This window comes from Rhamphochromis sp. 'chilingali', assembly GCF_963969265.1.
Source record: "Rhamphochromis sp. 'chilingali' genome assembly, chromosome: 3".
Taxonomy (NCBI): domain Eukaryota; kingdom Metazoa; phylum Chordata; class Actinopteri; order Cichliformes; family Cichlidae; genus Rhamphochromis; species Rhamphochromis sp. 'chilingali'.
Genome location: NC_137931.1, coordinates 4,579,030 through 4,602,116, shown reverse-complemented (window position 1 = coordinate 4,602,116; position 23,087 = coordinate 4,579,030). Strand labels below are relative to the sequence as shown.

General features: G+C 44.8%; 1 protein-coding gene across 4 annotated transcripts in view; it reads left to right on the top strand.

Annotated features, from left to right (window-relative positions):
- LOC308394300 (NACHT, LRR and PYD domains-containing protein 12-like) overlaps window positions 1-23,087 on the top strand; it is a 168,294-nt gene that overhangs the window by 30,358 nt on the left and 114,849 nt on the right. For 3 of the 4 annotated variants that reach the window (XM_080878555.1, XM_080878553.1, XM_080878554.1), the window contains exons 4-6: window positions 1,000-1,173; window positions 3,979-4,158; window positions 9,466-9,639. In XM_080878555.1, the coding sequence (XP_080734681.1) occupies window positions 1,000-1,173; window positions 3,979-4,158; window positions 9,466-9,639 (528 nt within the window). Of the gene's footprint in view, window positions 1-999; window positions 1,174-3,978; window positions 4,159-9,465; window positions 9,640-17,688; window positions 17,781-20,155; window positions 20,253-22,444; window positions 22,622-23,087 lie in introns of all 4 variants that reach the window. The other variant, XM_080878556.1, reaches the window with a different exon arrangement.

Below are 23,087 nucleotides of genomic sequence, written 5' to 3'. Positions count from 1 at the left end.
CATAAGGCCAAAGCAATGGTTTTGACTGGTGTTGACCCCGCCCCCACCCTGAGTGTGGATGCTGAGAGAAGGGCCAGCTGTGAATATGAGGCTGTGGGAGCAGATGGAGAGAGAGTATGTCGGGGTATCCCAGTACAAACTTTACTGGGGTCAGAAATTAGACAGACTCCAGTTCCTTTGTTTGATTTATCTAGTTTGATGTTAGGAAAGAGATTCATGAGATGGAAAAACCTCCCAGTCTACTGAGATTCAGAAATGATTTGTACACATGGAAACTCCCTGAGTGGGAACAAAGCGTGTCCTGTCAGGAAGAGCATTTGGAATATGGATGTTGAGGATGTGACAGTGCCTGAAATCCTGCTGCTGTTCTGAACCATAGTTTCTGATCTGAAGGTCAAACAGAGTCATGATGGTTGTTTCTATTTGTTCCTTTTTAGTTTAGTTCCCCTGAAATCAGATGTGATATCAGCAGCTCTGAGTTCATTCATCATTATTGTCCAGTGATGACATTTCTGCTCCGTTTGGTGACAGTCAGCAGATTTTTCCTGAGTGTGGACGTGAACAGTCGTACCTGACAGCAGCAGGTAGCAAACAGAGATCATCTTTCCAGCTGGAACTCTTCACTGAGCTGAGCTCATTCAAAATGTTCTGGATTCAAGACAGGAAACAGTCCACATGTGTGTCTTCACTCTGACTCTGGATCAGATCTCACTGACAGACTGTGGACATTGTGGAAGCCTAAATGTGACACCATCTTCCTCCTTCATCTGCAGATTAAAGCCAAACAAAGATTCTCATTAAAAGTCTGCAGGTCTGAGAGAGACTCAATCGTTGTGTCATGTCAAACACAGTAAGAGGAGCTGAAGCACAGATGTGAAGAGCAGATGTTCATCAGATTATGACCTCACTCTGTTTTGTCTTCATATACATTCAGTCTGTGTTTATAATGCAGACTTTCTGCTTTTATAATAACACATTTTGTATTTTCTATGATCACAGACTGGCTGACTGTGGACTCTCAGAGACTCACTGTGAAGTTGTGGCCTCGGCTCTGAAGTCCATCCCCTCCCATCTGACAGAACTGGACATTAGTAACAACAAGCTGCAGGATTCAGGCGTGAAGCTTCTGTGTGCTGGACTGGAGAGTCCAAACTGTCGACTGGAGACTCTGAGGTGAGTTCACTGACTGCAGCTGTTGTTGTTTTTCTATATTTCAGATCTTTGATATTTGAAACGTTCTTTAGTTCCTAAATGTTCAGGATGTGTCTGAAGAGAAATGTGTCTTTGAGTGCTTTCAGAAATGTTGTGTCTTTCCAAACGACTGAACAACAGTTTTCCTCTTGGCTCCAAATAGAAGTTACAGACTTGAGCAGGGTTCATTTAAAGGCTGACAGAAGTGCAGTGGTGACGGGGAGATGTGTGTCTGGACAGCTTTTCAGCCTCCACAGGTTCATGTTGTGCTCCATCAGTCAGTGAAGATGAAGTCAGTACTGGTGAGGCTGTAGAGTGTGTGAGGGATGTGAATGAGGCTGTTGGAGATCTGATGATAGCAGATAAAAACAGGCTGCAGAGACTTTGAGCTTGTGTGGAAACAGACAGAGAAAAGAAAGACATGAATGTCAAAGCTAATAAAGGTGAAGTTAGGAGCTGTGATGATGTTCATGTATCAGAAGCTGATCTGGCTGCTACAGAGACGACCCACACAGCTGCTGTGGTGAGGTTTGTGTTAAAGCAGAGGAACACAGGCCCAAACATGACAGCAAAGCAGGTTTCAGGCTCTGTGAGAGGATTTCAAACAGAAGCTGGAGAAGAGAAAGGACTACAGAAAGAAGGCAGCTGAGACCAGTCCAAGTGTTTCCATGGAGCCCAGTCTAACATTCATTTATACACTAACGTACAGAAGTGAACGGGAAAATGAATCCATAGTTTCAAATGTAGAAATAGTTCTCAGTTCATTTACAGAGTTTAATACAGTTCATGAGGAAATGTTCAGTTCGATTCAATTCGATTGGAATCTGGGAAATTTTGCCTCAGACAGAAATATTATAATTCAGTACATTTACATATTTTTGTGTCTATAAAAGGGAAGCTGGCACTTTCGAGACTTTATCAAATGTGTGAGCATCACAGCAGAGGCCTTTGTGTCAACGTAGCTGAAGATAAAACACAGAAAAACATGAAGGTGATTTTCCTGTTCTGGGATTTTATAGAAATATTCTGCAGTAGATCAAAAACGAAAGAAAACCATGAATCAACACATGAACATTACCTGATGCTGCTGAAGTGAAGCAGAGCAAAGTTACAGTGTTTTTGTTAAAGACACAACTGAGCGTTTTGCATTTTGCATAATTTTAAAAAGTTTAAATTTGTTCAGTATTGAACAGCAGAAATTAGGTTTTCTTTTCGAAAGCAAGTAAAAGGAAAAAAACAGCGGCCGACAGCGCTGTAAACAACGGTAGACTTGTGCGTAACAAGCAAGCGAATAATGCAGAAAACAGATTTTAAACAGGAAACTGTTCTTGAAGTACAGAGAGAGAGAGAGAGAGCTGTGCATGAAGTGTGATTTTTATTGTGGTGGAAGCAAAACAGCAAAAGTCAGAGTGAGTTCATGACGATGTTTATGTGAAGCGTAGTTTGGATCTTCTTTTGCTGCTGGTTCAGTCAATATTGTTTGTAGAGAGATAAAACTAACAGCTTCAGAATCGAGCGCAAAAAGGACGTAAACACAAAGCGTGGACCCGCCGAAACATCAGAATCGGCGAGCTGTCGGCTTTCAGCCCCGACCGTGTCTGTGCCGTCAGTGAGAAAGGCGACATCTCACTGATTCTGAAGTGTCGGCGGGTCCGAGCTTTGTGTTTACGTCTCTGTGCAGAATCCGTGTTCCTGCTCTCATTCACTGTTTCAGCTGTTTGGTGGTTGTTAAAGTTTTGTGAGGTTTAACCTGAGATTCTGACATTTCGGGCAAAATAAATTAATATTAAAAAATTGATTCAGGATTTTAATTAATCAATATCACGTTATCCAAGCCAGAATCGATTTTAATCGATGAATCGATTATTAAAACCCACCCCTAATTCAAAGCACTGAAGCATCGACTTGTTCCATTATCCAACAATGAAAACAGGAAACACAGACAGCTGGCCTTCAAAGTAAAAGCTGCTCCTTTTGAAACATGTTGGTGGTAAAATGTAAGAAGAGCTGAAGCACATAAATGATCTACGTGCCAAAATATTAAACACAGTTGATATATTTGTGTGAGTGTTGTGATTCAGGTGTAGATGTAATAATGTACATATAGCAGAGTTTCCTCTTCTAGATCAGCTGATCAGAGTCGGGCCAATCAGCTCTGAGCATGCTCAGTCTGAGTTATGGAGCCACATATTATGATTCACCATGGCAACGGCATGAGCAGAGGCTCCGTGTGAATCCAGAGGAGCAGGAACATGAATGATGACAGTAGATGATTGTGTGAAAGTGCTGGAAGCAAATGAGTGTGTGATGTTCTTTCAGTGTTGCACTTTGTAGACGCTCCCTGAGCACTGGTCTCACAGCCAGCTGCACATAGAGACCAGTGTTGTTAGTCCAGGTCAGAAGATGACTTGTTGGAATGAAAATGAGCTTGTAGTTTGTCTGCTTTAATAATGTGACTGGAAAAAGGTGTTGGACTTCAAATATGTCCATTTCTTTCACACTTCACCTTTAAAAGTGAAGCCATGTGGTTCCTGGAAGGAAAAACACGACTTTTTCAAGTCTTTGTCCTGTTTTTATGAGAAATGTACGACTTTAATGTGAAACATTCAGAGTTTTTTCTCTTGTTGTGTTTGTTTGAAGCTGCTTCCTGTTGGCTTCAGCTGTTTGGAGTTTCCATTTTCTAAACTTCTACATTCTGAACCTTCTTCAGCTCTGAACAGATGATGAAACACTGAATGATTTCAAGCACTTTGTCTAATAAACTTACATCTTTCATTCTTTATACAGATTGAAGAGCTGTGGTTTGTCAGAGATCAGCTGTGATTATCTGGCAGCAGCACTGAAGTCCAACCCCTCGTATCCCACAGAGGTGGACCTGAGTGGAACCTACAGCAACCTGAAGGGTTCAGGAGTGAAGCATCTGTGTGGTTTTCGGGAGAATCCACGATGTCGATTTGAAACTCTGAGGTCAGTCAGCATGTTTTAGTTGTGCTGAGATGAATATGATGTGAAAGTTGTGCTGACACTAAACTGCAGACATCAGGCTGATATTATACTGATCCACACTGAGGATCTTCATGGTAAAGTCTGTTTTCTTCTTCTCTGGTTTAGTCCATTGACTGCAGCAGAACAATGTTCACATTTCAAACAGTGATACTCAACGTATGGCCCGCGGCCCACACGCGGCCTGCCCACCTTTCCTGATTCAGAGAGAGGGGACCCTGATTAACTGTGTAGCTTCTTCCTCACAGTTCTAAGTATCAGACACAACAATGAATAATCCACAGCTGACTGTCTTTAGCAGGTCAAAGGTCACGGCACACAGCACTCTGTGAAACAGTTTGGAGCAGGAATTCTTGCACATTTACAAACTGACACTGCTGCACGGCATGCTGGGTAATGCTAGCTGCTCAGGTATGGGCGTGCTAATGGCTGTGAGGCTCCGTGGCTGCAGAACACTGAAGAAGAGAAAAGAGAGGTGGAGGATGAAGAAAAGAGGCGGAGATGAAGCAGAAGTTTTGCTCCAGAGAGGAGCTGTGTCTGTGTGGGCAGGGCTCAGACAGCTCCGCCCACACAGTGACAGTGAAGCAGGTGAAGAGTAATAAATGAAGACAGCAGACAGTATTTGATAAGCTGATGTACAAACATGTAGGTCGTGTCCAAATTCATGGGCTGCATCCTCCTGAGGCCGCATTTGTAGACCGATTACGTCACAGCGACACGTCGAAGGCTGTCCAAATTCGTAGACTCCTCCGAATGCAGCCAACAAATGCGTCCTCCTTTTCCCCGAATTTGAAGGATGGGTCGGGTGTGTCCTTCGTGGCCTACCATATCCCAGAATTTATAGCGCGGCCCAGCCAAACTCCAGTTTCCAACAATGGCGGCCGCTACTAAGTTTTAAAATGACTCATACTAATCTTTTTCGGTCACAAAATAAACTTTTAACATATTTTCAGGCGAGAAAGTAGCTGTGTAAACATCAAATATCTGCTCGGTTTATCAAGATACCGCATATTTGCAAAAGTGCTTCGACGTTTTCGGAGACGTCTGCTACCCACCAGCTCGACAGCTAGCCGGGAGCTCGAGGGTCACTGAAGCCGCCGAGAACGGCACAACTCCCGGCACATCATTTTCAGATCACCGCGGACTTTCGCTACTCAGGTTAAACGTGATATATAAGTCACTTAGACAACCTCAAAATGTTATTGTTTGGCTTTTTTCAGTGTTTTGTTTGTTCGTGAGTAAATCGGTTTGGCTGAGATTAAAGTTATTAGATTAGATAAAATAAAACTTTATTAATCCCCCAGGTGGGTTCCTCCTTGGTCTTTACAGAGCTGACTAAACGTCAAACAGAAAACTGATTAAACAGAAGTATGAGACGGTCGAGAATTTACTCCAGTGTCCTGTTATATTTTAGATAGCAAGGAGCAGACGGCTGAGTTTATTAAACTCCACCGAGACAGCGGTGACGCTAATCAGAAGGCTAGACCGTCCAATTTCCCCAGCCGTTTATTTCCAGCCTACCCGACCTTCTGAGGACCCAGCCCACGTAGACCGCAAAGGCCGGGTCCTCGGGAGGATGCAGCCCATGAATTTGGACACGACCGTAGAATGATGGTGGCAGGTGTGGAGGAGATCAAAACTCCAGACATCCAGAGGCCCCCAGAACACAAGAGACCAAGGAAGACCAACAGAGGGGCAGCTGCGCCACTGTCCCGGAAAGAGCTGAGGAGAGTCCCAGATGAGGGCTCACTCAGCAGCCGCGGAGCAGAAGCCAGGGGGAGTTGCAGTGACGCGCCCGTGAGCTCCGCCGGCAGCCAGCTGCGCCTGAGTGACCGAGCCCCAGGCCGAGAGGCCGGGGGCACCCCACCTCCGAAGTGGCCCGAGCGAGCCCCAGGCTCCAGGCCCCGATAAGCGGCCGCCAAGGAGTGAGCCGGTGTGTACCTGGACGCCCATCCCCGGACACAAAGAACCACCAACGCACCGATGTCTGAGGGGGTCCGCCACTGGCAGGGGAAGTGGTGGTAGGGGGAGATAGGCCTCCAAACCTTGGAGGGCCTGAGATGTCCCCAGAGAGGTGGCGCCTGACACCCAACCTGACATATAGACACAGACATACAGGCACACACAGATACAAACATCCATTCCCACCCTCATGCTCTCATATGCACTTACTCCACACTCAACCAACGTGGAGACAGACATAAAGAGACGTTGTACACACGATCACACTCCCCAAGCGTACTCTACAAACCGGGTCTAGGTACCCTTGCCCCTGGAGGGGGGAACTGCACCCAGACCCAGGTGGTGTTTCCCTTTTCCCTGCGGTGGGGGGAGGCAGACCGCCCCGACTCCGCAGCAGCAGGAAGGCTCCACACTCCAGACCGCAGTCAGACGGCCAACTCCTCCTCCTAGTCCTAGCCCCCCTGCTCCAGCAGGTCGCAGAGAATGGGGGTGAGAGAAGACTCCAAACCTCCCTCCACCCGCTCATTGTAATGTTGATGCATGTGTGTTCTAAGGTGCATTTAAAACCCAGGAGGGCTTGGAGCTACCTGCCAGAGAGCAGCAGGTAAGCGCATGGTCCCTCCTGCTAGCCCTCAATGTCTACGTGTATTTAAAATTGAGAGGTGGGCAACGATGCCAGGGGTGGGGTGTACACCCTGATGGTACTTTGGACTCCGTGTATCGTGCCCACCCCCAAGATCCTATATGTATGTGTAATGAGAGTGTGAGTAATGTGAATGTCTAAGTTGTGGGATAAAATTGAGGCAGAGGCAGCCAGAAGGGGACAGAGGGGGGGGGTAGCCTCCTCTGCACCCTGGTGACATACCCCTACTCCAAGGCCCTGCATGTGTGGGTGGTTGTGGTGGAGCGGGAAGAGGGAGGCAGCTGGAGATGGGGAGGGAAGGAAGGGAGGGGCAAGTGACCCCTCCCTGGGGCCAGCTCCCCCGCTGACCCCAGTAGGCACCCCCATACTCCGCGACCCGCCAGGGAAAGGGGGCCCAGGCCCATCCAGACCGGGCCCAGTGCAGCAGCGCCGCCCGGCCCCACAGAGCCCGGGACAGTCCACCCAACCCCACCACAGAGAAAACTGCACCCACCCCACCATCCACTCATCTTCCAGACTACATAAGACAATAAACACCCAGGCTGAGATCTTCCTCCACCTCTCCTGTATCTCCCCCTCCTGCAGAGGTAGCTCCTGAGGAGAGGAAAGCTCCTGCAAGATGTGACAATCTCCCCCACCAGTTGAAGAGCCCCCCAGGTGGCTCGACGCACCGGCGGCACCCTGCTCCAGGGCTGGGCCCCCATGCACCCACCCGCCCACAACCCCGGCAACACACCAACCAGGACCCAAGCCCCCGAGGCCCGGTCCGGGTCCCAGCCCAGAGACGGAGCGCCCCCAGAACCTCACGCCCATCCCGGACCCACCCAGGGGCAGCCAGGCTACCAGGTCAGTAACCCACGTCCGTCAGCACAGACCCTCCCCTAGCCCCGCTGCACGCAGCCGCGAGGAAACCATCACCTAAGAGCCAACAGAGCCCCTAACCGGACATGACCGCTACCCCGGGTTGAGCCCCCCAAGGAAGATGCCTCCGGGGAACCCCCCGACGCCCTAAGCCTGTCCCTACCCCCACACCAATCACAACAGTGAAGGCGGGACCAAACTATGACCCCCCACCCCCACTAGGTGATGGAGCTGATCAAAGGAGCCCAGAGCAATTGATCTGATGTGGTGGCAGAGGCTGTATCAAGACTAATGTAATCTAATAGATAATTTCTATATTGGTTAGAATTAAGATTATTTTTATTTTTCCAGTTCATGAGGACTGTTTTCTTGGCTATGCATAGGGCAGTGAAAACCATATGGGCGATATTCTTTTCTGAAGTGACATTATCTAAGCTGCCCAACAAACACACTAAGGGGGAAGTTGGAATGTTACATTTCAGACACTTCGATAAGTCCTGCTTCACGCCCTGGAGGACGGGGCTGTGGCCCCCCCCACACCCTCTAGCAGATTATTACATGAAGGAACCTTTTAAAAAACAAAAAACAAGCGCGTCCATGCTCACAGGTGTACACACGGGTGATCACACCCACAAACTACACCCTTTTTGGCTCCTACCTCAAAGCACACTGTGTTCTGTTGATCTTATGTGCTGCACAATAATGTTTAACATTTAGTATTTACTGTCATATTCCCATATATCATTGTGATGTTGTTTATTCTATTACTCTTGTTCTCTTCTGCTTGCTTTCTTTTTTCTTTCTCAGCAGGTGATCCAGGTGATTGATATATGCATTTTTTTTTCTCTGCCCGTTCTGTTGGTTTTTGTCTTTTGCCCTTCTCACCCGTCCCTCTTCTCAGCTGTTTCTCTTTCCCTCTTTCTTTCTCCCCTTCTTTCCCCCAGTCAAGTCTGTCCCGTATTCAGTAAGTGAAAATAAAATAAACAATAAAAGGTGAATCAAATGGACCATTACGGCAAGGCTGGGATGGTCAGTTTGGTAAAGTAAATCCGTTGGGCATCTTTCTTTGCCTTTTAGACAACAATTCTGATGGCAAAAGAGCCAAACGGGACAGGCCAAAAAAAAAAAAAAAAAAAAAAAAAAAAAAAAAGAATGATGGTGGCAGCTACAGAAACAGGTCCATACAGACTGAAGCGTGTCTCAGTCTGAATGTACACTGCTGTTATAAGAGCTGTGGAAACTCAGGTCAAAAGGACGTAACAACACTGCTGACAGTTCCAGGACATTCACAGAGTTACAGCATCATTTGTGACCATAAAGACAGAAAGCTCATCCAAATCCTGGGATTAAAAGTCTGTCCTGGTGGTGTCCAGTCAAACACGTCTCTGTGAAAGCTTCAATCCAACAGGCTCCAAAGTCCTTCTGCTCATTTCCTCGCCGGGTTCTTGATGCTCCTGTACCATCTCTCTGTCATCCTCCTCGCTCCCTCTTTGCACTCACAGTCTTTGTGCATCATTAACACTCACATGAGGAAACCCAAAGTTTTACTGGGCAGAAGATGATCATCAGTGACTCTGTCTTTAAAACACTCTTGTTAGAAATGTTCGACTTTAATGTGAAACATTCAGAGTTTTTTCTCTTGTTGTGTTTGTTTGAAGCTGCTTCCTGTTGGCTTCAGCTGTTTGGAGTTTCCATTTTCTAAACTTCTACATTCTGAACCTTCTTCAGCTCTGAACAGATGATGAAACACTGAATGATTTCAAGCACTTTGTCTAATAAACTTACATCTTTCATTCTCTATACAGATTGGAGCGCTGTGATTTGTCAGAGATCAGCTGTGATTATCTGGAAGCAGTGCTGAAGCTCAACCCTTCGTATCCCAGAGTAGTGGACCTGAGCTACCACAAGCTGCAGGATTCAGGAGTGAAGCAGCTGTGTGTTCTTCTGGAGAATCCACAACATCAAATTGAAACTCTGAGGTCAGTCTCCACGTTTTAGTTGTGCTGACACTGTCGATCTGTGGAACTAAAACCTTTATACAGGAAGTCTGGTTCAGCTCTTTGTAGACCTTCTAATCTCTGATGCTCTGAGTCTTACTCAGTAGATGATGCAGAGTTGTGAAGCCGATGTGGGTGAGGACACTCGCCCAGCTCTAACTACTTTGACGTCCAGGCGGCTTCCCTGCTTGTCCTGATACAAACAAACCTGAGTAACCTTGCAGGTCAGATCTCATCAGTCACACCTGTTATGGCAGCTCTCCTCTAGATTGTAGTTCTTGTTAACCTGGGATGGTTTTAGAAGCCTGGACCACAGACTGCAAGGGAAGATATTACTGGGAAAGGCCAAAGCAACCTATTAGACCCATTAAACACTAACATAGATGAATACTCAGATTTAAACCTTTATTGTTTCACAAAGGGTTAAAAAGGGAACGTCCACAGTTTAGACTGCAGCAGATTTTATTAAAGCAGTTTGACAGGAGCAAAGCAAAAACACAAAGAATAAGTGTTTCACATATTAATACATATAACATAATAATAAAAGAAAAGCAAAATAATGATACAAAAGAATGAAAAAGTTGTCCAGAGCAGCAGGATGTCTGAGGTCTGCAGAAACACAAAAACACAGCAGCTAAAAATAGTTGTTGAAAGAAAACGAGGTGGGAGCTGCTGATTCCTGAGCTTTGATACTGGATTAGCTTCAGTAGTTATTCCCATCACTGCTGTAGGAGCTACATTTAGTCACAGCTGATTGTCTTCTTTGACCAATCAGAAGACTACTGTTGTAAAAACAAGCAGACAAAGAACCAATGAGAGTGAAGAACAGGATAAAGAGCTCGTGTGATGGAGGCAAAGCAATAATCAGCAGACTGTAGCAGTTTCTATCTGGATGAAAGTAGAAGGAGCTCAGCGGAGCTCAGTCCCATATCTTTGGTTAGAAACAACATCAGTGATTTCCTGCTGCTCGAGATGATTCCAGCAGCTCTCATTACAGCAGCTGATGAGAGAAACAGCTGATGGCTCACAGCTCGTACACTGTTGGATCTCCAGATGTTCACGTGGCTGAAGTCTGTGAAGAAACTGTGGTCCACGTAGTTCACACGGCCTCAGATTGGACCGAGCTCCCTGGATCACTGCAGCATCCTCAGCTGGTACATGGACGTCTCTGCTCCTCAGTCTTGGAGCCCCTGCAGGTCCGTCCACACCACCAGGGACTTCTCACTCACCTTTCCTTTGTCCTCGTCCTTCATCGGCCGTGCTGTGTCTTTGTTCCTGCGGTGTTGTTCCCACGATGCAGCGCTGATGTTCCCTCCTTGAATGCACAACAAGTACGGTGCTGGTCTTTCTCGGGTGGAGCAGAGACAGATTGAAGTCTTTCAGGCTTTAGTGCCGACTTCCCTGACAGAGGCTGGACTCCATGGTCTGCACAGGAGGCTTCTACACTGTGTGGAGGTGACTCCTGGACTCGAAGACAGGCTGCAGGTACATGTGTGATGAAGAGGAGCTACAGCAGTGTGATGGAGCTGCAGGTGTGAAGGAAGTCCTGCTGTCCTGTCCCACCCTCATCTTTGCTTCCTCTGTCTTCTCTGGACTTGTCCTCCTGTTTCAGAAACAGCACTGCTTCATGCCGAGGGTGGACGGGAGCGTTGGCTCTGATTCTTTTACCGTCCACCACAAGGAGACACTGATGCTGACCTCCTGATTCATCTGCATGTGTTCTGCTTCACACTGCTCACCTCCACCAAAGACTTCACAAACATCTTCTTTCTTTGAGTCCAGTTTGTCCCACAAACACTTCCAAATCTCCTCCTCTGAGATTCTGCAGCTTCTTGCAGTGTGACTCAGCTGACTTCTGACAGACCACAGACTGGCACAGCATCCACATGTGTCTCCTTTCAAACAGGCTCTTGATGTTTCCTCCCACATCATTCTGGCCTCTCAGTCTCCTTTGTTCTCCAGCTCTGTAGCTCCAGCTGGTGAAGCTTCAGTTTTCCATGTTGGTAACAGTAAACTACAGCCTCTGCTGTCAGCTGGGTAACTAAACAGAGCTGCAGCACGTCTCTGCGGTGGTGCTACATCCAGCCTGCAGACGGCCGTCTACATGTTGTAGTGGTTTACAGTCACCAGGGGGCGCTGTCCCAGCCATGCAGGCAGTGGGCTGCTCTGCTTGTGCTGTTGTTGGTGAAGCTGAAGTGAAAGTGATAGGTTTGTAGTTTGAACCTATCCACTGGAACGTTAAGGACAATCTGCTACGCAGCAAAAAGCAAGACACAAGGCACCAAAGTTCTCTGGTTTACTCATGCATGAGGGAGACCTGGCTGGAGCCAAGCGTCGTTCCACCACTTGACCACCATCAGACTCTCAGCCAGGCTCCCCATAGCACTCCTTTTATTGTGGTTACATGAATATGCATAGGGTCATTAACATATAGCATCTCACATAGGTATACATGTGAACAAAGAATACTGTGTGTGTGTGTGTGTGTGTGTGTGTGTGTGTGTGTGTGTGTGTGTGTGTGTGTGTGTGTGTGTGTGTGTGTGTGGTACTGCTGATCAAAGGGTCATATAACATCCTTGGTCAGGAAGAGGGTAGACCCCCCTTCACCCTAGATGGTTCACCCTAGATAACATGGTGAGGAAGTCCAGCAGTTCATCTAAACAAAAAGCACTTAGACTAGAACAGACGTAGCTACGTTAATCCTGCCATAAAACAATAAGAGAAGGTACGACCTCTCTCGTGCTCCCAGGATGTGGGTGTGCATTCTAGTGTGGAATACACACCAAGCCCCTGCAGCCTGCTAAAGATCACACATCCTATCACTACACAATTGATTATACACCTCTAAGAATATATGGTTAAATATTTCCTAATACAAATGACAATAATAAAATCTAAACCCATCAGAAAGCGAGAGTTAAAACACTGAACAGTGTCCACTGAGCTTCTCATGCTCTTCTCATGCTCAAAGAAGTTTAACAGGAAGGACGACTCGTCCATCAGGCGTCCAGCTGTCCGTGACCGTGTCCACAGCAGAGTGTGACCGAGGCTTCATGCTAACACGCACACATGAAGCTAATACCACCACGAGCAGCTGCTCAGTGGATTTGGAGGACAAATGTCTGCAGCTTCTCACAGGCAGTATGCAGAATGTGGATCTCCACAAAGACTGTGGAGAGCTCGTCCCACACTCTAAATCCACACTTGTCTGCACAAAACTTCTCACACGTTCCCATCACAAGTGTCTTCTAAGTGAAGCTACCAGGTTCAGGTCCAGCTTGTTTATCTGGAGCTGCAGTAGATGATCCATCCTCACAAAGCAACACAGCAGATATGCAAACACACAACACAACCAAAGGATTCTCTCTGCATGTCTGTGGCTGATGCTGCTGGAACGAAGCTGTTTGAAACCTTGTTGTTCTGCACTTTGGGACCAGAAGAGGAAACTGAAGCTCTGTGCAGAGGGTCCAATGGAAGCAGCCAAGCGCTGTAAGTGTCTGCTGTGCAGGGATGCTGGTTCAGCTGTGGCTCAGTTTCACAGTGTGACTCAATAAAAGCAGCAGGAAATCAAAGCTTGATGCTTTCATCAGTGTGGAAATAAGAAAGTTTCCTGTGACAGACGCTGGAGCTCTTTCACTCTCAGCTTCACAGTTTCAGCTTCAAACTTCTTCCAACATGTTTCTAACACGGCCACATTCCACCTTAATGGAGCTGATATCTTGTGCATCAGCACATTTTCTAAAGGCAGCGATCACATCTTTAGTTTTGGATGTTTAACTGCAGATTGTTTATGTGTTTATAGCACATTAATTACAGCAGCAGCGTTGACCACAGTGCTGTACAAGAATCCAAGATAACTATTAAAATAACTCCTAATATTAATATCACACATCAAATATCAAATAACTCTCATGCTGTATTAAAAGCCAGTGAATACAAATGTGTTTTAAGAGCAGATTTACAGAGACTGACAGCAGGAGCTGGGGCTGTTCGATAGAACGATGTATATATGATGACCATATGAAAACGTCTATCGTTTCATATCACGCTCTTTGTTTCCTGCTTATGTGTTTGTGTTTTCCAGATAAAGCTTTCAAAATAAATCTGAAGATCCTGTTGAGAGTTTTCAAAATAAACACAATACAGTACTGCGGTCGCTCGTTTATCGAGTTACGTTCTAAAAATAAGTCTCAGAATGAAGTAGCAGCTTTATGTTTTACAAGTATTATAGAAGTTTTAAGGCAGTTAAACCCTCACTGCACACTTTCTACACTTTTCTCAGACAGGCATGAACATTTTCACACTTTTCTCTCTTGTTTAAACAAAGTTCAAACCTTCATAGAAAAATAAGTTCATTATTAAAGAGTGAAAGCAAAGTGTTTCTGAAACGTGTCAAATCAGCCTTTGCTGGCATTAAATGAGCTTCTGTGTGAGGAGCACTCGTCCATGGCCTGGGCTCCTCGCTGTCAGGTAAAGTTTCATAAAGCTTTTGAGTTTTTATGCAGATAATGTTGGTGTCCAGCACGATGTTCTTTTTCCTGCGGTCACTGAGCCACAAAGCCAAAGCTGACTCCATCCTTACGATGTTCTTGTTGTGGACAGTTACAACCTTTTTGCCTCCTTGTTGAAACTATGATGGTCAGCATCTTCCTCTGCCTTTGGCTGCTACCACAGGTGCAAAACGTCTCGTCATCATTGTTGTTTGTTGGGACAAAACGTACAAACATACAGTGCAGCACTGCAGAGTCACACTGCTGTAAATTTGAACACATTCTGTACTGTACAGGAGACACAGCATGAGATTGGCTGACAATGGTCTACAGCCAATCAGGACGCAGAACACAACGCGCTGTAAAAAACAAAAACATGCAAAATTGCACAAAAAAGATCAGCGAAACAGCGAGGCCGCCAAAGGTGAACTGTGTTACAGCGAGGGACCAGCGTATATGTGGTTGTTGGGACGATAAATGTCTTTGAGCTTGTGTCAGAAGACGAGCTGCAGCTTTCTGGACCAGCTGCAGTCTTGCCAGGCAGGTCCCACTAACTCCAACATATAAGGAGTTACAATAATCCAGCTGGGACGTCATGAAAACGTGGATCGCCCGTTCAAGGTTTTTAAAAGATATAAATGATCTCACCTTAGATAAAAGCCTCAGTTTGAAGAAAGACCGCTGTACAACTGAGCTCAGCTGTTTTTCAAATTGCCGTCAAATATAAGCCCCAAATGTAATAATGCGATTTAATAAAAGAGCTGAACCAGTCTAATAGAGCGCCCTTGATGCCGCCATGCTCCAATGGTGAGGTCAAGATGCTGTGGTCAAGGCAGCAGTCAGATCCAAAAGCACAGCGGAGTCTCCTGATCAGTGGCTGATAAAAGATCATTAAGAACTTTCCAAAGTGCAGTTTCAGTGCTGTGAAGAGCTTTAAAACCAGACTGAAACCTTTACAACAGATTGCAGCTGAACAAATATAATCTTTTACAAAATCTTCGACAGGAAGGGAAGCTTTGAAATAGGCCTGAAATTTGAGCGGACAGAGGATCCAGATCAGGTTTTTAGTACAGGCTGTACAACAGCATGTTTAAAACAGGCTGTACAACACCTGAACTAAGACTGCTGTTAAAAATCGCTAAGATGTCGGAACCAACAACCTTTAAAATCTTTTTAAACACGTGTTGGAACAACTTCATTTGGACAAGATGATGTCTTTATAGCATCACATCGTTCCTCCACCTGATCAAACCACACAGGCTCAAACTGATCAAAAACAGCTGAGCAGGTGAATATTTTAGCCCCGGTGCGATCTCGGGCGAGAGTATCGATGATGGCCAAAGGGCAGCGTCCAGCTCTACGGCCGCTGAAGAGCAGACTCAACAGACGCGCGTGATGTGGATCCTACTGCTCTAAAACTGGAGCTTCTTCAATCCATTAAAGAGGACATTAGTACGCTGTTAAAAGAAGAAGTCAGAAATGCATTGAAAGAAGATTTTGACAATATAAGGGCTGACGTGCAAGGACTGAGAAATGAGATCGCTAACAGCATGGCGGCGACGTGCGGCGAAGTTGATGGAGTAAAGGTTACAGTGAAAGAAGCTGAGGATGGGCTGTCAATGTGGAGCGATGAGGTGACCACCCTGCAGTCTACAGTAGAGAGTATGAAGGAGGAGCTGTCTGACCTGAAGGATAAATGTGATGAAGGCAGGAAGCGGAGAGCTAACATCCACATCATAGGGATCCCAGAGGGCCTGGACTCGAGCTCCTCCACGGCCATATCCGTGCTACTACGTGAAGTGCTGGGTATGGATAAAGACGTTATTGTCGACCGCTCACACAGGAGCCCTATCCTGAGAAAGCCAGCTGGTAACCCGCACGCCGTCATAGCCGAGCGTCACTACTACCAGGATTGTGTGGCTACGCCGTGCCAGGGCCCAAGCCCCGCTTGAGTTTAACGGACAACCTATTGCAATATTACGACTGGGCGATATGACCCAAAGTTCATATCTCGATATTCTTTAGCTGGATGGCGATATACGATATATATCTCGATATTTTTAAAGCCAGAAAGTACGAACAAAAAGAGAGTTCTTAGTCAAAGCTGTGTCCCAAATCTCACACAGGCACATTTATTAACATACAGCGTAGATGTACATGAAACAATTACTCAGAAATAAATGATCAGCATTTATTAAATAATAATGCTCCATAAATAAAAGAAAACAATGTTGTGTTTGTGCATAACAAAAAGCTCACAATCGTGCAGTCAAAATGTAAACAGACGCTGAGCATAATAACAAGCAGCTGCTCTGTTCCCAGGTTCTACTGCGTGACTGACAGCCTGGAGTTTGAAACCCTCTTTGTAACCGTGTCTCTTACAGGTGCCATTTATGGTCCTTATACACACTCAATACAGTAATATTACGTTGAAGCAGAGTACGTATCACTCCGCGAGGCTCCTCGTAGCTGTAATGCTCCAACAATCCATCAAGCGGTGCGGCCTCGTAGCTGAGCAAAGTCGTACCAAAACATCTTTTGAAAGGTTTCTGAGCGCCGTGTAGCACATAAAATCGGTTCGAGGTCAGTAAGCACAACCAGAATTCATCCATAAGCCGCACTGTCGATTTATGAGAAAATTACAGGATTTTAAGTGCAGAAAATATAGTTTATGGTTTTCCTTTGATCTTAGCAAATATCTACGCCTCTAATTGGGACGACCACAGATTTTTCACTAATGTCTTTGCGCGGCTCCCCAATATGTCATCACACAATATCATCTTTGAGGGAGACCTAAACTGCTCATTATCTGCTATGGACCACAGTTCACACAAAAGTACACTTAGTCCAAACTCAGCATGCGTCATTCAGAGCTTTCTTGATAATTATGGGCTGGCTGATGTATGGAGATTTCATAATCCTGCTTCACATCAATACTCTTTTTTTTCTAATGTCCATAAAACATATATTTGTATAGTAAAACGTCTCCCTTTAGTTACAGAATGTGATTATAAGACTCTGGTGATTTCTCCTCTTGTTTTTTCAATGTGTATTCCTGATGCCTGCTCCAACTATCAGCCATGGAGATTCAACTCAGTGTTGTTAGCAGATGAAGAGTTTGTCAGTTACAAAAGGTCTCAAAGACATTTTTTTTTCTATTAATCAGACCCCAGAGATGTCATCATCAGTTTGTCTGCTTTAATAATGTGACTGGAAAAAGGTGTTGGACTTCAAATATGTCCATTTCTGTCACACTTCACCTTTAAAAGTGAAGCCATGTGGTTCCTGGAAGGAAAAACACGACTTTTTCAAGTCTTTGTCCTGTTTTTATGAGAAATGTACGACTTTAATGTGAAACATTCAGAGTTTTTTCTCTTGTTGTGTTTGTTTGAAGCTGCTTCCTGTTGGCTTCAGCTGTTTGGAGTTTCCATTTTCTAAACTTCTACATTCTGAACCTTCTTCAGCTCTGAACAGATGATGAAACACTGAATGATTTCAAGCACTTTGTCTAATAAACTTACATCTTTCATTCTTTATACAGATTGCAGAGCTGTGGTTTGTCAGAGATCAGCTGTGATTATCTGGCAGCAGCACTGAAGTCCAACCCCTCCCATCTGAGAGAGCTGGACCTGAGTAATGACTCCTCTTCTTCAACTAAGAACAACGTGCAGGATCCAGGAGTGAAGCATCTGTGTGGTTTCCTGGAGAGTCCAGGATGTAAACTTGAAACTCTGAGGTCAGTCAGCATGTTTTAGTTGTGCTGAGATGAATATGATGTGAAAGTTGTGCTGACACTAAACTGCAGACATCAGGCTGATATTATACTGATCCACACTGAGGATCTTCATGGTAAAGTCTGTTTTCTTCTTCTCTGGTTTAGTCCATTGACTGCAGCAGAACAATGTTCACATTTCAAACAGTGATACTCAACGTATGGCCCGCGGCCCACACGCGGCCTGCCCACCTTTCCTGATTCAGAGAGAGGGGACCCTGATTAACTGTGTAGCTTCTTCCTCACAGTTCTAAGTATCAGACACAACAATGAATAATCCACAGCTGACTGTCTTTAGCAGGTCAAAGGTCACGGCACACAGCAGACAGTCAGAAATAAATGGTAAATGGTAAATGGCCTGTATTTATATAGCGCTTTACATATCCAGTCATCCACCCATTCACACACCCATTCACACACATATTCTAACTCTGATCATTTATCAGTTGTGACACTGTGAGACTTGATCAGAGGTGTGATCATCACAGCAGAGGCCTTTGTGTCAAAGTCACTGAGGATCAAACAGAAACACATGAAGCAGATTTTCCTCTTCTGGCTTTTTATAGCAGATAACCTTCAAAATATTCTGCAGTCGATCAAAAACTGAAGCAAACCATGAAGCAACATGTGAACATGAGCTGATGCTGCTGAAGTGAAGCAAAGTTACAGAGGTTTGATTACAGACACAGCTGAGAGTTTGTAATCTGTCATCATTTTAAAAAGTTTCCATGGAACAGCAGAAATGAGGCTTTACTGTCAGAGGCCGACAGCACTGAACACAACAGCAGACTGGTGGCTAATAAACAGTGAATGATGCAGAAACAGATGTTTGAAGCTGTTCTTGGAGTACACTGAGAGAGAGAGAGCTGTGCAGGCAGGAACAGCCAAAGTCAGAGAGAATTCATGAGCATATTTATCAAACGTGAAGCAGAGTTTGGATCTTCTTTTGCTGCTGCTTCACTCAGTTTTGGTTGGAGACAGATGAAACCTGCAGCTTCAGGATCTGTGAGCTGTCCACTTTCAGCCCCGACGGCGTGTCCGTGTACGTGCCGTCGAGTGAACGATCCACGCTCTGTGTTTCCATCTTTGTGTGTTTAGCTGCTCTCATTTACTGTTTTATCTGTTTGCTGCTTGTTGAAATAGTTTGTGAGCTTTAACCTGAGATTCTGGCAAAATACATTTATATTAAACATCGATTCAGGATTGAATGAATCAACATCGTTTTATTCAAATTAAAACCATTTAAATGGGAACATGAATTTTTTACAGCCGCCTCTAATGCTGGGTAATGTCAGCTGGTCCATGTGCAGCTGGCTGTGAGGCTCAGGGAGCGTCTACAAAGTGCAACACTGAAAGAACATCATCCATAAATATTGAGTAAGAACTGGACTCTCATACAGCGAGACTCAAATGCCTTTAAACATCAGCTTATCCTGCTGATCCAAGTCCAACACTGAGTTTGTAAAAACATGTTTGTCAATCATTTTGTTTGGTTTCTGAGGAAAAAGATTCAATAAGTTGCTGCTAATACACAACATTTCATCATATTTCCTCATAACCCTCTTTTGTCTGACCATTTGATCCCATTTGAATTTGCAATAAAGGATCCACAGAGTTTGGTGACAATAATGACAGTAGATGTTTGTGTGAAAGTGCTGGAAGCAAATGAGTGTGTGATGTTCTTTCAGTGTTGCACTTTGTAGACGCTCCCTGAGCACTGGTCTCACAGCCAGCTGCACATAGAGACCAGTGTTGTTAGTCCAGGTCAGAAGATGACTTGTTGGAATGAAAATGAGCTTGTAGTTTGTCTGCTTTAATAATGTGACTGGAAAAAGGTGTTGGACTTCAAATATGTCCATTTCTGTCACACTTCACCTTTAAAAGTGAAGCCATGTGGTTCCTGGAAGGAAAAACACGACTTTTTCAAGTCTTTGTCCTGTTTTTATGAGAAATGTACGACTTTAATGTGAAACATTCAGAGTTTTTTCTCCTGTTGTGTTTGTTTGAAGCTGCTTCCTGTTGGCTTCAGCTGTTTGGAGTTTCCATTTTCTAAACTTCTACATTCTGAACCTTCTTCAGCTCTGAACAGATGATGAAACACTGAATGATTTCAAGCACTTTGTCTAATAAACTTACATCTTTCATTCTTTATACAGATTGCAGAGCTGTGGTTTGTCAAAGATCAGCTGTGATTATCTGGCAGCAGCACTGAAGTCCAACCCCTCCCATCTGAGAGAGCTGTACCTGAGCGACAACAACAACCTGCAGGATCCAGGAGTGAAGCATCTGTGTGGTTTCCTGGAGAGTCCAGGATGTAAACTTGAAACTCTGAGGTCAGTCAGCATGTTTTAGTTGTGCTGAGATGAATATGATGTGAAAGTTGTGCTGACACTAAACTGCAGACATCAGGCTGATATTATACTGATCCACACTGAGGATCTTCATGGTAAAGTCTGTTTTCTTCTTCTCTGGTTTAGTCCATTGACTGCAGCAGAACAATGTTCACATTTCAAACAGTGATACTCAACGTATGGCCCGCGGCCCACACGCGGCCTGCCCACCTTTCCTGATTCAGAGAGAGGGGACCCTGATTAACTGTGTAGCTTCTTCCTCACAGTTCTAAGTATCAGACACAACAATGAATAATCCAAAGCTGACTGTCTTTAGCAGGTCAAAGGTCACGGCACACAGCAGACAGTCAGAAATAAATGGTAAATGGTAAATGGCCTGTATTTATATAGCGCTTTACATATCCAGTCATCCACCCATTCACACACCCATTCACACACATATTCTAACTCTGATCATTTATCAGTTGTGACACTGTGAGACTTGATCAGAGGTGTGATCATCACAGCAGAGGCCTTTGTGTCAAAGTCACTGAGGATCAAACAGAAACACATGAAGCAGATTTTCCTCTTCTGGCTTTTTATAGCAGATAACCTTCAAAATATTCTGCAGTCGATCAAAAACTGAAGCAAACCATGAAGCAACATGTGAACATGAGCTGATGCTGCTGAAGTGAAGCAAAGTTACAGAGGTTTGATTCCAGACACAGCTGAGAGTTTGTAATCTGTCATCATTTTAAAAAGTTTCCATGGAACAGCAGAAATGAGGCTTTACTGTCAGAGGCCGACAGCACTGAACACAACAGCAGACTGGTGGCTAATAAACAGTGAATGATGCAGAAACAGATGTTTGAAGCTGTTCTTGGAGTACACTGAGAGAGAGAGAGCTGTGCAGGCAGGAACAGCCAAAGTCAGAGAGAATTCATGAGCATGTTTATCAAACGTGAAGCAGAGTTTGGATCTTCTTTTGCTGCTGCTTCACTCAGTTTTGGTTGGAGACAGATGAAACCTGCAGCTTCAGGATCTGTGAGCTGTCCACTTTCAGCTCCGACGGCGTGTCCGTGTACGTGCCGTCGAGTGAACGATCCACGCTCTGTGTTTCCATCTTTGTGTGTTTAGCTGCTCTCATTTACTGTTTTAGCTGTTTGCTGCTTGTTGAAATAGTTTGTGAGCTTTAACCTGAGATTCTGGCAAAATACATTTATATTAAACATCGATTCAGGATTGAATGAATCAACATCGTTTTATTCAAATTAAAACCATTTAAATGGGAACATGAATTTTTTACAGCCGCCTCTAATGCTGGGTAATGTCAGCTGGTCCATGTGCAGCTGGCTGTGAGGCTCAGGGAGCGTCGACAAAGTGCAACACTGAAAGAACATCATCCATAAATATTGAGTAAGAACTGGACTCTCATACAGCGAGACTCAAATGCCTTTAAACATCAGCTTATCCTGCTGATCCAAGTCCAACACTGAGTTTGTAAAAACATGTTTGTCAATCATTTTGTTTGGTTTCTGAGGAAAATGATTCAATAACTTGCTGCTAATACACAACATTTCATCATATTTCCTCATAACCCTCTTTTGTCTGACCATTTGATCCCATTTGAATTTGCAATAAAGGATCCACAGAGTTTGGTGACAATAATGACAGTAGATGTTTGTGTGAAAGTGCTGGAAGCAAATGAGTGTGTGATGTTCTTTCAGTGTTGCACTTTGTAGACGCTCCCTGAGCACTGGTCTCACAGCCAGCTGCACATAGAGACCAGTGTTGTTAGTCCAGGTCAGAAGATGACTTGTTGGAATGAAAATGAGCTTGTAGTTTGTCTGCTTTAATAATGTGACTGGAAAAAGGTGTTGGACTTCAAATATGTCCATTTCTGTCACACTTCACCTTTAAAAGTGAAGCCATGTGGTTCCTGGAAGGAAAAACACGACTTTTTCAAGTCTTTGTCCTGTTTTTATGAGAAATGTACGACTTTAATGTGAAACATTCAGAGTTTTTTCTCTTGTTGTGTTTGTTTGAAGCTGCTTCCTGTTGGCTTCAGCTGTTTGGAGTTTCCATTTTCTAAACTTCTACATTCTGAACCTTCTTCAGCTCTGAACAGATGATGAAACACTGAATGATTTCAAGCACTTTGTCTAATAAACTTACATCTTTCATTCTTTATACAGATTGCAGAGCTGTGGTTTGTCAGAGATCAGCTGTGATTATCTGGCAGCAGCACTGAAGTCCAACCCCTCCCATCTGAGAGAGCTGGACCTGAGCTCCACCAACAAGCTGCAGGATCCAGGAGTGAAGCATCTGTGTGGTTTCCTGGAGAGTCCAGGATGTAAACTTGAAACTCTGAGGTCAGTCAGCATGTTTTAGTTGTGCTGAGATGAATATGATGTGAAAGTTGTGCTGACACTAAACTGCAGACATCAGGCTGATATTATACTGATCCACACTGAGGATCTTCATGGTAAAGTCTGTTTTCTTCTTCTCTGGTTTAGTCCATTGACTGCAGCAGAACAATGTTCACATTTCAAACAGTGATACTCAACGTATGGCCCGCGGCCCACACGCGGCCTGCCCACCTTTCCTGATTCAGAGAGAGGGGACCCTGATTAACTGTGTAGCTTCTTCCTCACAGTTCTAAGTATCAGACACAACAATGAATAATCCACAGCTGACTGTCTTTAGCAGGTCAAAGGTCACGGCACACAGCAGACAGTCAGAAATATTCTAACTCTGATCATTTATCAGTTGTGACACTGTGAGACTTGATCAGAGGTGTGATCATCACAGCAGAGGCCTTTGTGTCAAAGTCACTGA